Below are 11,792 nucleotides of genomic sequence, written 5' to 3' on the forward strand. Positions count from 1 at the left end.
TACATATGTCACCCAACAAGGTATGAATACCCAGTCATAATGACAAAAGCATAACTTCTGCTTGTTTCTGGATGGAAAGGGTGGCAAACATGAAGACGCCCTCTTGGCAGGGGTGTTCTGTTATCTTCAAAGCTGTGTCCCTTGCAAGTGATGGAGTCACCCAGCTGTAGGTCACTGTAGTGTACAACTCACTATTGTATATCACAGGACTGACCAGTGGCACCTTTCACACCAGATCCCAAAATAGCTGTTGCAAAGACATTTTTTTTAAAAATGTTACAGCATTTGGAGTGAAGCACAGTAGCAATAAACCAGGGTACTCTGAAAACATAGTTCTGTCTCCTAGATACCAGTTTACTCCCACCACTACAAGGCTGAATAAGCGTCAACATGTACAATATTTTTTACTTCCTACTCCAGCTGAGATAAAGAGAACAGACACTACTGGGCTTAAATCAGGTTGGCTCCCACTTTAATCATTTACAGCTGTAGTTTGGGAGTTTAGAAATACACTCTTATCTAGGTTTATTAATTCTTCTGACAAGCCAGAGTTCTTCAAAACCCTGGAACATAATTCAGTCTGGGAACAGGACATCCAACCTATCTGCCCAGTCATTATCTCCATAATTGAAGGACGCATACAAACAAAGGCTTAGTTCTATACAAAGACAAACCTTACAGGACAGTGCACACTTGAGTATTAGTGTTAAATTTGTTTTTTTCAGAAGAATGAACACCAGGACATTTCTCACATTAGAGTTATGTCTGCAGTTCTGTCACATGATCCACATCACCCAAGAGCATGCTAATTCTGTGCAAATTCAGTTTCTGCTATCAGAAAAAAAAAACCCACAGGAATACACATTTCACTGTTAAGTACACATGCCCTTATGCAAGCTAAGATAAACACTGGGATGTGGCCCTTACCAAATCAGAGTTAGCAATATAAGGAGAACAGAACCTAAAGACTAGTGGGGGAAAGGACATAGAAATGACCAATGGTCCCTGGGAAAGCACTCTGCACTTCCTTCCCTGAAGTGGTCAATCCCACTTGCCCCTCACACACCACCACAACTTATGGTTCTATTTTTCCTTGAAAAGATCTTCCCCTCACAATGTACCCTGAAGTGTTTTCCAAAGAACATGTATATATTTGATAAATGCTAAAGTTACCACATTGATGGGTCCTTGGTCCCCAAACCTATGTCTCATTTTTTCTCTCACACAGTATCTTCAGTTATCTTTCACAAAGATGCAAGCTTTAAACAAGCTAATTACAAACAATGAGAAGGAAGAAAGTTAACAATCACTGCCTTCATCGTGCAGAATTCTGCTCTCAGGAAGATGGAGAAATAGCAATGTGTGAATGACTCAAGAAAAAAGCCCTTTGGGTGGGAAGATGCATGTGCCCAGCTACTATGGTGTGTGTGAACAGGTGTGGCAGCTGAGGCCCAGCCTCTGGCTGCCTTTTCCCAAAGTGGCCATGACCACTCTACTGCAATCCCACACTTCTGTGGATGGAGTTCTTTGGGCCCAGAATGAACAGAATAACTGAAAGATTTATTCCATTTCTACCCCGAGCGTTCAGCAGTATTTGTCCTGTGGTCTTCAGGTTTCCAGTTAGTTGTGGGGGCTGACCTTGAAGGGGGTAATCCATGGAGTGAATACAAATTATTATTCTGGAGGAGATAATGGTCCCAAATCCGAAAAGCACATCTCATTTGGTGTTTTAAACAGTGGCTTCAACTAAGAAAGTCACTAAAGTCATTGAGGAAGCCTTGAAGGGGCTCCTGTTTAACATCAAACTGTACCTTCTGAGGAAATCCATTTGCAGTCACAATTACGGAACTCAATCGGTATGAACTCGCTTGTGTTTAATAAGAGCTGAGCTCCGGCTGAAACTCTTCTCGCACTCTGTACATTCATAGGGCTTCTCTCCCGTGTGAACTCGCTGGTGTGTGATGAGGTTGGAGCTCTGGGTGAAACCTTTTCCACACTGCACACACTCGTAGGGCTTCTCCCCCGTATGTGTTCTCTGGTGTTTAATTAGATCAGACCGCTCACCAAAACTTCGCCAACACTCGTTACACTCGTAGGGCTTCTCTCCCGTGTGGATTTTCTGGTGGGTGATGAGATGCGAGCTCCGGCTGAAGCTTTTCCCACAGGCGTTGCACTCATAGGGCTTCTCCCCCGTGTGGGTTCGCTGGTGCTGCACCAGGTGAGATATGCGGCTGAAGTTCTCCCCGCACTCGTTGCAGTGGTACGGCTTTTCTCCTGTGTGGGCTCTGCGGTGGCGGACCAGATCAGAGTTCTGGCTGAAATTCTTCCCACACTCATCACACTTGTAGGGTCTCTCCCCCGTGTGGACGCGGTAGTGTTTGATGAGATCAGATCGCTCGCTGAAGCCCCGCCCACATTCATTACACTCATAAGGTTTCTCACCCGTGTGCGTCCTCTGGTGCTGAGCCAGGTGCGAGCTCCGGCTGAAGCTTTTTCCACACTCATCGCACTCGTAGGGCTTCTCCCCACTGTGGGTCCTTTGGTGCTGGATTAGGTGCGAGAGGCGGCAGAAACTTTTCCCACACTCATTACATTTGTGAGGCTTCTCCCCAGTGTGGATTGTTTGATGCTGAATGAGGTGAGAGCTTCTTCCAAAACTTTTCCCACACTCATTGCAGTCATAGGGCCTCTCCCCAGTGTGGGTTCTTTGATGCTGAATAAGGTGTGAACTACGGCTGAAGCCCTTCCCACATTCGTAACATTTATAGGGTCTGTCTCCAGTGTGAGTTTTCTGATGTCGATTCAGGTCTGAGATCTGACTGAAGGCCTTTCCACAGTGAGAACATATGTGATATTGGATCCCTGTGTGGACTTCTTTGTGGGCCAGCAAGTCGGTGACCTGTTGGAGAGGATAGCTTACCCATTCTTCTGCTGTGAGATCTCCCCACTGTCTTTCTGACCTATCCCCATTTTCAAAGACCTCTTCACTTTCAGCATTTTCCTCAGCATTTCCAACAGGCCTTTCAGATGTTGTCCCAAATTCTACATCTTCATTCATCTCTTGCTTTGGATTTACCTCGTTCTCACTCCTAATTTCAAAATCTGTAATAAAGAGTAAAGAAATAAGTAAAGGTATTAAAAAGGTACTCACTGTGTTCCAGGAACTAGCCTAAGTTCTTACTATGGTTACTTCATTCATTTTTAAAAAAGATTTATTTATTTTTATTGGAAAGGCAGATACACAGAGAGGAGGAGAGACAGGGAGGAAGATCTTCTGTCTGCTGGTTCACTCCCCAAGTGGCCGCAACGGCTGGAGCTGAGCCAATCCAAAGCCAGGAGCCAGGAGCTTCTTCCGGGTCTCCCACGCAGGTGCAGGAACCTAAGGCTTTGGGCCATCCTCGACTGCTTTCCCAGGCCACAAGCAGGTAGTTGGACGGGAAGCATGGCCGCTGGGATTAGACCCGGTGACCATATGGGATCCCGGCATTCAAGGTGAGGACTTTAACCACTATGCTATCGTGCCAAGCCCTACTTCATTCATTTTTATAGCCATCCTGAGAGTCATTCATTCATTTTATCCCAGAAAAGTGCAAACTTCAGTCAAGTACAATGACTTGCCAAAAGTAAATGGCATACAGAGCCGAGCCTCCTCAGAGACTCAGACGGAGCAGTGGACAGCACAATCAGGTGCGCATGGAGGATATAGCAGTCTTTCGGAACATGCAGAGGACACCTGGCACAACAGAGGACAGAACTAATCAATCAACTACCCCAGCAAATGTTGGCAGTGAAAAACTGGACAAACTGAGACTCTAAGATGGACTACATCAATCAGCGGATTCTGCAGCGACTTCATTGTGCTTGGAATGGCGAGATTAGCAGCAATTCATAACTGCTGAACTATCAAAACCACTTGAGCAAGACCCTCGGAGCATGCCCCACATCAGGGACCTAGGATGGGTGGGAGGCTGGGTGAGAGGTTGGGTAGGGCTTCTACCTTTATCTCCCCATTTACCTCAGATACAGAAAAAGAAGAGAATGTGGAAATAATAGTCTTACCCACTTTCCTGTAGCCCTTGAACCTTTGTGCCCTAATTAACCATGCAAAGATTGTAAAAAATAAAGGGGTTCAATTCAAAAAAAGAAAAAAAAAAGTAAATGGCAGGGCAGGTATTCAAACCCAGTCTACCTGCTAAGTTCAGGTTCCATATCAAAACTGATGGTTCTTCAAGAAAACTACATATTTTTGGTGTTTTGATAAAGAAAACAACTGGGCCCAGCAAGATAGCCTAGTGGCTAAAGTCCTCGCCTTGAACACACTGGGATCCCATATAGGTGCCAGTTCTAATCCCGGCGGCCCCACTTCCCATCCAGTTTCCTGCTTGTGGCCTGGGAAAGCAGTCGAGGATGGTCCAAAGGCCTTGGGATCCTGCATCTGCATAGCAGATACAGAAGAGACTCCAGGTTCCTGGCTTCAGATCAGCAGAGCTCCAGCCATTGCAGTTACTTGGGGAGTGAATCAACAGACAGAAGATCTTCCTCTCTGTCTCTCCTCTCTGTATATCTGACATTGCAACACAAATAAAAAAATCTTTAAAAAAAAGAAAGAAAACAACCAATACCAGAAAATACAAAAGACTTTAAATTAGAATCTCTGAAATTCAAGAGCCTTCATAATTTATTTATTTTTTAGCTTGTTCAAACTTCATCATTAGCATCATATACTTAACAGGTCAGTATGAAAAACATATTTTTAGCTATCTATGTCATGTCTTAGTTGGCAGAAAAAAATGACTATTAAGTATTACTTGCTATCTTCCCTTACTTTCAATAAATATGGAGAGGAGGAGGTTGGAGAAGGTGCCTCCTCCTACAAGAAAAGATGTCTTGGAACTTTCTTGTTACTATCTACATGTATTTCTTCAGACAAGAGTCAAAATGTCCAACTATCATTCACAAGGAATTCTGTGCCAGACCCTGCATTTCCCAACTGGCTTTCTCACCTCACCGTGTGAGATGAGGATGGCCGTGTATGCGGGAAGACAAGGATCCGTGGCTGAATCAGCCTAGCAAGTGCTGACAGAAACCCCCAGCGCCTGACGAACAGTTCAGGGTCCGAGAAGTCTTGAGGTACAGAAGCTTTCCAGACCTTGTTTAATCGGCTCCCAAACTTAGACAGCCAATAAAAATGCCAGGTTTTGTTAGCCAACAAATAGTTGAAAAGAAGTTACCTTCTAAGATGCTCCTTGGGCTGAAACTGTAGAAATGGAAATTTGCACTTTTGAAGATTCTTATTTTTTGGACTTTGTTAGCTTGAGCAGAATATTTGGGTTGCTGACTGCACTCAGTCTGGTTAATAACATTATCTGTGGTGGCTTCTCTCAAGCAAAAAGCCAAGATTTTTGAAATATCATAGAAAGTCCAGGTCCAAAAGGAAATCTTGGACCCAGTGCGTGGTTCAATTGGCTAAACCTCTCCTTGCAAACGTAGGGATCCCACATGGGTGCTGGTTCATGTTCCAGCTGCTTCAATTCCCATCCAGTTCCCTGCTTGTGGCCTGGGAAAGCAGTGGAGGATGGCCCAAAGCCTTGGGACTGTGCACCCGTGTGGGAGACTTGGAAGAAGTTCCTGGCTTCGGATTGGCTCAGCTCTGGCAGTTGCAGCTATATATGGAGTGAACTAGCAGATAGAAGATATTTCTCTCTCTCCTTCTTTCTGTAAATCTGCCTTTACAGAAAAAAAGACCAGAATCTTTAAAAAGGAAGTATTGCGAGTGGGTATAGTGGCTCCTGCCTCTTGGGATGTCTGTATGGCGTATCTGACTGCCAGTTCAAGTTCTGCCTACTTTGCTTCCAGTCCAAATCCCTGTGAATGTGCCTGGGAGACAGCAGATGGTGACTCCAGGAACTGAGTTTGTGCCACCCTCGTGGGAGACCTGGACGGAGCTCCTGGCTCTTGGCTTCCACCTGACTCCAGTCTTGACTGCTGCAGTCATTTGGGGGTGTGAACGGTGGATAGGAAGATCTCTCTTTATCTCTCACTTTGTGTTTCAAATAAATAAATAAACATTTTTAAAAAGTATGTGGGAGGAGGATTACCTCAGAGTCACTTTTTGCTCTGGGAAAAACTATAGGAATTGGGATTTTTAAAAAAAGGAATTAGGAAACCAGCATGGTGACTCAATTGGCTAACCCTCCTGTTGTAAACACTGGGATCCTATATAGCTGTCAGTTGGTGTCGTGGCTGCTCCGTTCCCATCCAGCTCCTTGCTTACGGTCTGGGAAAGCAATAGAGCATGGCCAAAAGCCTTGGGACCCTGCACCTGCATGGACACCTGGAAGAGGTTTCAGGTTCTTGGCTTTGGATTAGCTCAGCTCTGGCCATTGTAGTCACTTGGGGAGTTAACCAGTGGACAAAAGATCGTTCTCTTTGTCTCTTCTTTTCTCTGTAAATCTATTTTTGCAATAAAAATACATATTTTTTTAAAAAAAGGATTAGTCCTAATGAGCAACTGATGACCTAGTAAACCTTTCACACTGGTGAACTGACAAGTCCTTTAAAAAATATTATTTATTCTTTATTGGAATAACATCTTTTACAGAGGGGAGACACAGAGAGATAGATCATCCACCCGCTATTTCATTCCCCACGTGGCCCCAAGAGCTGAGCTAAGCCAATCTGAAGCCAGGAGCCAGGAGTTTCTTCCGGATTTTCTATGTGGGTGCAGGATCCCAAGGCTTTGGGCCATCCTCTTCTCAGGCCACAAGCGGGGAGCTGGATGGGAAGTGGAGCTGGATGGGAATCAACCAGAACCTATATGGGATCCCAGTGCTTGCAAGGACTTCAGCCACTAGGCTACTGTGCCAAGGTCAATTCTTTACAAGATACTGAGTTCAAAGACTGTTCACCTCTAGAATCTACTCTTCATTTTAGGTCCACCAAGAACAAAGGCTAGAGAAGACTGGTTTGCAGAAAACAAACACACAAACCTGTCCTCTCTGACAGAATTTTAATCTCACTGTTTCAGGATTCCCTGGAACATCATTTGACACCCTCAGGAAAATATCTATGAGCAAAATCTGCAGACAATACTCGGCTACGGAACCTGAAATAAGTCATGATTCTGAAGCCAAAGCAGACACGCACAGGCAGTTTTTGCCCTCCCAAGAACCTGGGTCAAAATCCCATCATCACCTAGTGGCCACAGTAAAAGGGCCCTTCCCCAGCAGCATTTACATCCTGGCAAGCACCACTACGTCAGACCTGTTGGGTCAGCGATGTGTGCAAACAGGCTGGAGATGGCACTGGACCCGGGGCAGCAGAAATCAGAGTGTTTCTATATGGTGCCCAAAGCCTCCTCCACCTGCTGCTTTCAGACCATGTGACCTGGATGTACAGACAGCCAACATTTGCTTTTGGGCTCAAAGCAATGTGATTAAGTGCTTTAAAAATCAAACCGACTTTATTGAAAGAGCTCAATCATTTGGACAGCCTTCAAAATGTGGGGGTGAAGGAGTGCAGACTACTCACCCAAGGAGACAACATTTCCATAACTCTCCTGCATGACATCCCTGTAAAGGTCTCGCTGGGTAGAGTCCAGGGGTCTCCATTCCTCCCTGGTGAGGTACATGGCCATATCTTCAAATGTCACAGGTGCCTGAAACGACACAGTGCTTCCTCACTACTTGGCCTCGGGGAGTTGAGCGCCAGTCTTTCTTGTTGAAATTAGACATGGTTAAGAATGGTGAGGAGGCAAAGGGCTATTAAGTCTGGTCTGCGGAGACCAGAAAAGAAAACAAGAGAGAACAGGAGGAGAGAAAAGGAGACAAGGGAGGGATGTCAACTGCCCAGGGCTTAAGGACACTGCTGCCCCACTCGGCCAGCCGACCCTAGCACACTTTCCTGGAATCCATCTGGCACTTCCAGCTCTCCATACCTGTCCTCACAACGCTCCCGGTCCCCTGGAATATTTTCTCAGAGCAGCAAAATGCTACTGAATGGTCCCACTACAGGACCGATCCCCGCCTACCCCTCTGCTCCGTCCCACTCTGCCCCCAGATGTTCCAGAGAACTAATCACTCCCACATCTGGGTTCCCCCATCACAGCACTTGGCTGCTTCGGCAAGCGCACTTATCACCTTGTGTCACCACTAGCCAGATGTGTCTTTCTTGTCCCTTCAGGCTGGGAGCAGGCACACAGAGGCGTCCTTTTAGTTTCCTGATAGCTAAAGGCACACAGCAAGCGTTCAGTGTATGTCTGCGGCTTTACTGGCCTGGTTCTAGACCCTTAGAGGCAGAATACCGGAACGAGTAAATGACCAAGCCCAGGATATCTCCCACATGAGGGGCTTGCAGACCATCGAAACCCCAGACGAGGTGGGTGGGCAGAGGGAGGTGCAGAGAAGCCACCCCCGGCTTACCTGGGACCCAGCCATGAGCAGGGCAGCTGCCATCTCGGGCACCAGGGTTCGCCTCCTGTGAGAAAGCAGGACAGGCAGCTAGCAGACAGCACTGCAGGAGGCGAAAAGCAGGGCGTGAGGCACGGAGGGGAGGCCCTGCCCGCTCCCCAGGGCTGGAGTTCTGGCCGCCAGGCAGGAGGGGAGGGCCCAGGAGGACCAGGGCGGGTCACTTTCCTCCCTGACCCCCGAGCGCCACACGCCCTCTGGGTCTCCGCCACCAGGGGGTGGAGGCAATGCCTAAGTCGATTGAGGCCAGCCTCCCGCCAGGGTGCCTCCCGGGCCGGGGGTCAGCCCGCTGCTGTCTGTGGGAGGAGGCGCTCAGCCCAGCCCACAGAACGCCTCCGCTCTTCCATCTCCAGACCCGGTCCTTTCCGGCAGCTGCCTCAGCCCATCAGCTAGCGAGGCTTGCACAACACTGCCAATCCCATGCCGACCCGGAGGCCCGCCTCCCTCGGGGTGGCTGTGCCCCTCACCGCGCTTGCGCTCGTGCCGTGGCCTGCCGGGAGTTGAAGTTCCAACCTGGCGTACAAAAGCCAGTCAGAGGCCGGGCGGAGGAGGGAAAAGAACAAAAGGGTTCGGGGCGCGTCGTCCTGGCCCGAGCGGAGTGTTTCTCCTTTCCTCCTCTTAGAAATCACAGCCCAGGGCCTGGCGGCGTGGCCTAGCGGCTGAAGTCCTCGCCTTGAAAGCCCCGGGATCCCATATGGGTGCCGGTTCTAATCCCGGCAGCTCCACTTCCCATCCAGCTCCCTGCTTGTGGCCTGGGAAAGCAGTTGAGGATGGCCCAAGGATTTGGGACCCTGCACCCGCGTGGGAGACCCGGAAGAGGTTCCGGGTTCCGGGCTTCGGATCGGGGCGCATCGGCCCGTTGCGGCTCACTTGGGGAGTGAATCATCGGATGGAAGATCTTCCTCTCTGTCTCTCCTCCTCTGTGTATATCTGGCTGTAATAAAATGAATAAATCTTAAAAAAAAAAAAATCACAGCCCAGTTCACACGGGGAAGCTGTCCTGCTTCTAACAGCCCTGGAGCCTCCCTTCAGGCTGAGTTTATCTGCGGCGTGGGGCGTCATTGAAGCAGGTTGGGTTGAGCTCCACTGAAGCCAAGCCTCAGGTGGCAGCCCAGGCCGGAGACAAGCAGCAGCAGCAGCCGCCCACTCCCCTGGGGAGACTCGGGGGCGCGCAGCAACTTTGGGCCCCGCCCACGCACCACAGCTCCCGACAGCGCCTGCGGCGTAGCGCCCGGGACCGCCGACTACAACTCCCAGGAGGCCTTGCCCTGCCTCGCCCCGCCCCACGGTGCGGTCCGCCACTTGGGCCTTGCGGTGTCGCGGTTCTGCCTCTGTCCGCCTCATAGGGGCGTCCGACTGCATCTTGAAGAAGGTGACCATTGAGCCGAGCGTTGAGTTGCGCCTCTCTGAGGGGGGAACGAAACCCCGAAAGGGAGGGCGGAAATCATAAGCCGAGGAGGAGAGACTAGGAGATGGGGATGGAGCCAGGGCGGGGCGGGTGGTCCTGTCATCCCTGAGGGCGGGTCTCCTGGAGGCCTTTCAGGGTCTCAGCCGAGCGGTTGCTTGGGATGTTAGCAGACCCTGTCCAGCTGAAGGTAGCAGGCCGACAACCCGAGTTGAGGACAGGCAGACTTACCTCCGGGCCCGCCAGAGATCCACTGCTGCCCGATCCTAGAGGTCGCCCACAGATGCCGACGCCGAAGACCGAGTTCTTTCAGACCGCTTGTGTTGGGGGAAAAGATGGGAGATGTGGGAAATCCTCCTTTTGCTACCCAAGGCCCGCGATCCTCCGACTCTGGGGCGTCTCCTGCAGGAGCCCAGCCGGCTTCAGCGGGAGTCCCTGGGAACGGAAGGGTTGGCAGCCTTGCCCTTCTCCAGGCCCGAGGAGGGAATGAGGCGGTGGGAGTGGGGCGCTGGGGAACCGGGCATGCCGCACGGGGAAGAGCACGGCGCTCGCAGCCGCCTTGGAGAGGAAAGTGATGGAGAAAGACGAGAGCGGCTTCTGAGGGACTCCCACCCTCTTCCAGTTATAAATATCCTGGAGCTTGGCTTGGTGCCCGGAAGCCTGTTGTCTCTGTCCAGGAGACTTCTCTGCTCTGCCGGCGAAAGCGGCCTTACTGGTGAATGGTGCACACATCCACCCACTGAGAGACTTGAATTTTTTTTTCAGCCATGCTTTTTGAGAGTGTCAGGTTCCCAGAGTCCCGTTATTTATGGTTAAATCACTCAAATGTCCAAAAGGAACTAGGAGACCCCTCAGCAGCCATGACGTAGAATCTTCCACTTCAGAACTGAACCCTCATAGCCCATCACAAAACACATGTGGGTATTGCCAGCAGTGGAATCCCAGAGGGCTCCCAAGAGGCAGTGTCCCCAGTGGAAGGCTTCACGATCAGACACACCTGAGTTGAAATCCTCTCTGGTTATTCCTCCGGAAAGTTGAGTCTCCCCAAGTCCATCTCCCTCTCTTACACCGTGAGGCCTCTGCAGGGAGTGGGCACTCAAAGGACAGCGGTGGCAAGGGAGACCTCCAGGAAGAGCTGCCGAAGATCAGAGTAGCTGGGTCAGAAGCATGTTTTTGCCAGAAATTCAGATCAGCCTGGGGAGTTGGGGGCCGCACCTGGTGTGTTCAGGTGAAGGGCATGTGGAGCCGAGTAGAGCAAAGTGAGGCCTGATCCTTGGGGAACCCTCCAGATGGATCAGGAGCCAGGGAGGAGGGGCAAGGGATGAGAAATTGCAGGTTTCTAACTGGGCCTGAGGTGAAAGCAGCCCAGCGGGGCTGCTTTCTCATCCCGAGCCTGACAGATTGCTTTGTTGGTAAACTTCCCTAGGTCTTTTGCCCCCCTTGGCTCTGGGGTTTTAAGACTTTCTTTGTTCTCTGGCAGTTGCTCTCATCCCCTGGGCTGGCCTGGGGGCAGAATGGCTGCCTGGCTGCCTGCCTCCTTCAGCGACTGCTTTTTTTTTTTCCTTGTCCCGTCTTTACCTGGGACCCTCCAGAGGGTGGAGGTGAGAAGCTGAGAGTGGAGGGAGAGCTTGGCTGCATAGGGAGCCCCTGGGGGTGGGGGCGGGAAGAGGGACAGGAAGGACACTGGTGATGGACTTCCTGTTGGAGTTTGAGAGTTGGGGTCCCTGGAGGCGGAGGTGGTTTCCTGTCCCATTGTCCCGGACCGGGGAGTTCCGCAGGATTCTTGGTGTCTGTCGGTTTGCAGTAAGCACGTGGAAAGGCGAGCTCGTCCCCAGGATGCAGCCAGGAACGGGCACCCATCACATGCAGAGTGAGCAGGCTGGTTCATCATGACGCCAGGGGCCAGGACAGTTGTCTGGACG

At 50.2% G+C, this 11,792-nt stretch overlaps 1 protein-coding gene across 3 annotated transcripts; it reads right to left on the minus strand.

Moving 5' to 3' along the window:
- Positions 1–337: 337 nt before the first annotated feature.
- On the minus strand, positions 338–10,481 carry ZNF436 (zinc finger protein 436). Of its 3 annotated transcripts, none has more exons than XM_058676740.1 (4): positions 10,102–10,481; positions 8,421–8,475; positions 7,531–7,657; positions 338–3,102 (listed from the first exon to the last, which is right to left on the minus strand). In XM_058676740.1, exons 2-4 carry the CDS (start codon positions 8,451–8,453, stop codon positions 1,850–1,852), a joined length of 1,413 nt encoding a protein of 470 aa, XP_058532723.1. In that variant the 5' UTR covers positions 8,454–8,475; positions 10,102–10,481; the 3' UTR covers positions 338–1,849. The 3 variants fall into 3 exon arrangements, with proteins under 3 accessions (XP_058532723.1, XP_004592324.2, XP_058532724.1); XM_004592267.2 differs by having other exon boundaries at positions 8,421–8,511; XM_058676741.1 differs by lacking the exon at positions 10,102–10,481 and adding an exon at positions 8,933–9,070.
- Positions 10,482–11,792: the final 1,311 nt, after the last annotated feature.

This window comes from Ochotona princeps, chromosome 2 (assembly GCF_030435755.1).
Source record: "Ochotona princeps isolate mOchPri1 chromosome 2, mOchPri1.hap1, whole genome shotgun sequence".
Classification (NCBI taxonomy): domain Eukaryota; kingdom Metazoa; phylum Chordata; class Mammalia; order Lagomorpha; family Ochotonidae; genus Ochotona; species Ochotona princeps.

Bases quoted from the DNA above. Each gene is read 5' to 3' on its own strand.
- ZNF436 (XM_058676740.1), bottom strand. From the start codon at position 8,453: ATGGCAGCTGCCCTGCTCATGGCTGGGTCCCAG. The intron at 7,658-8,420 runs GTAAGCCGGGGG...GTGTCGTTTCAG, and splicing joins TGCTCATGGCTGGGTCCCAG to GCACCTGTGACATTTGAAGA. The intron at 3,103-7,530 runs GTGAGTAGTCTG...TCTTTATTACAG, and splicing joins TGGAAATGTTGTCTCCTTGG to ATTTTGAAATTAGGAGTGAG.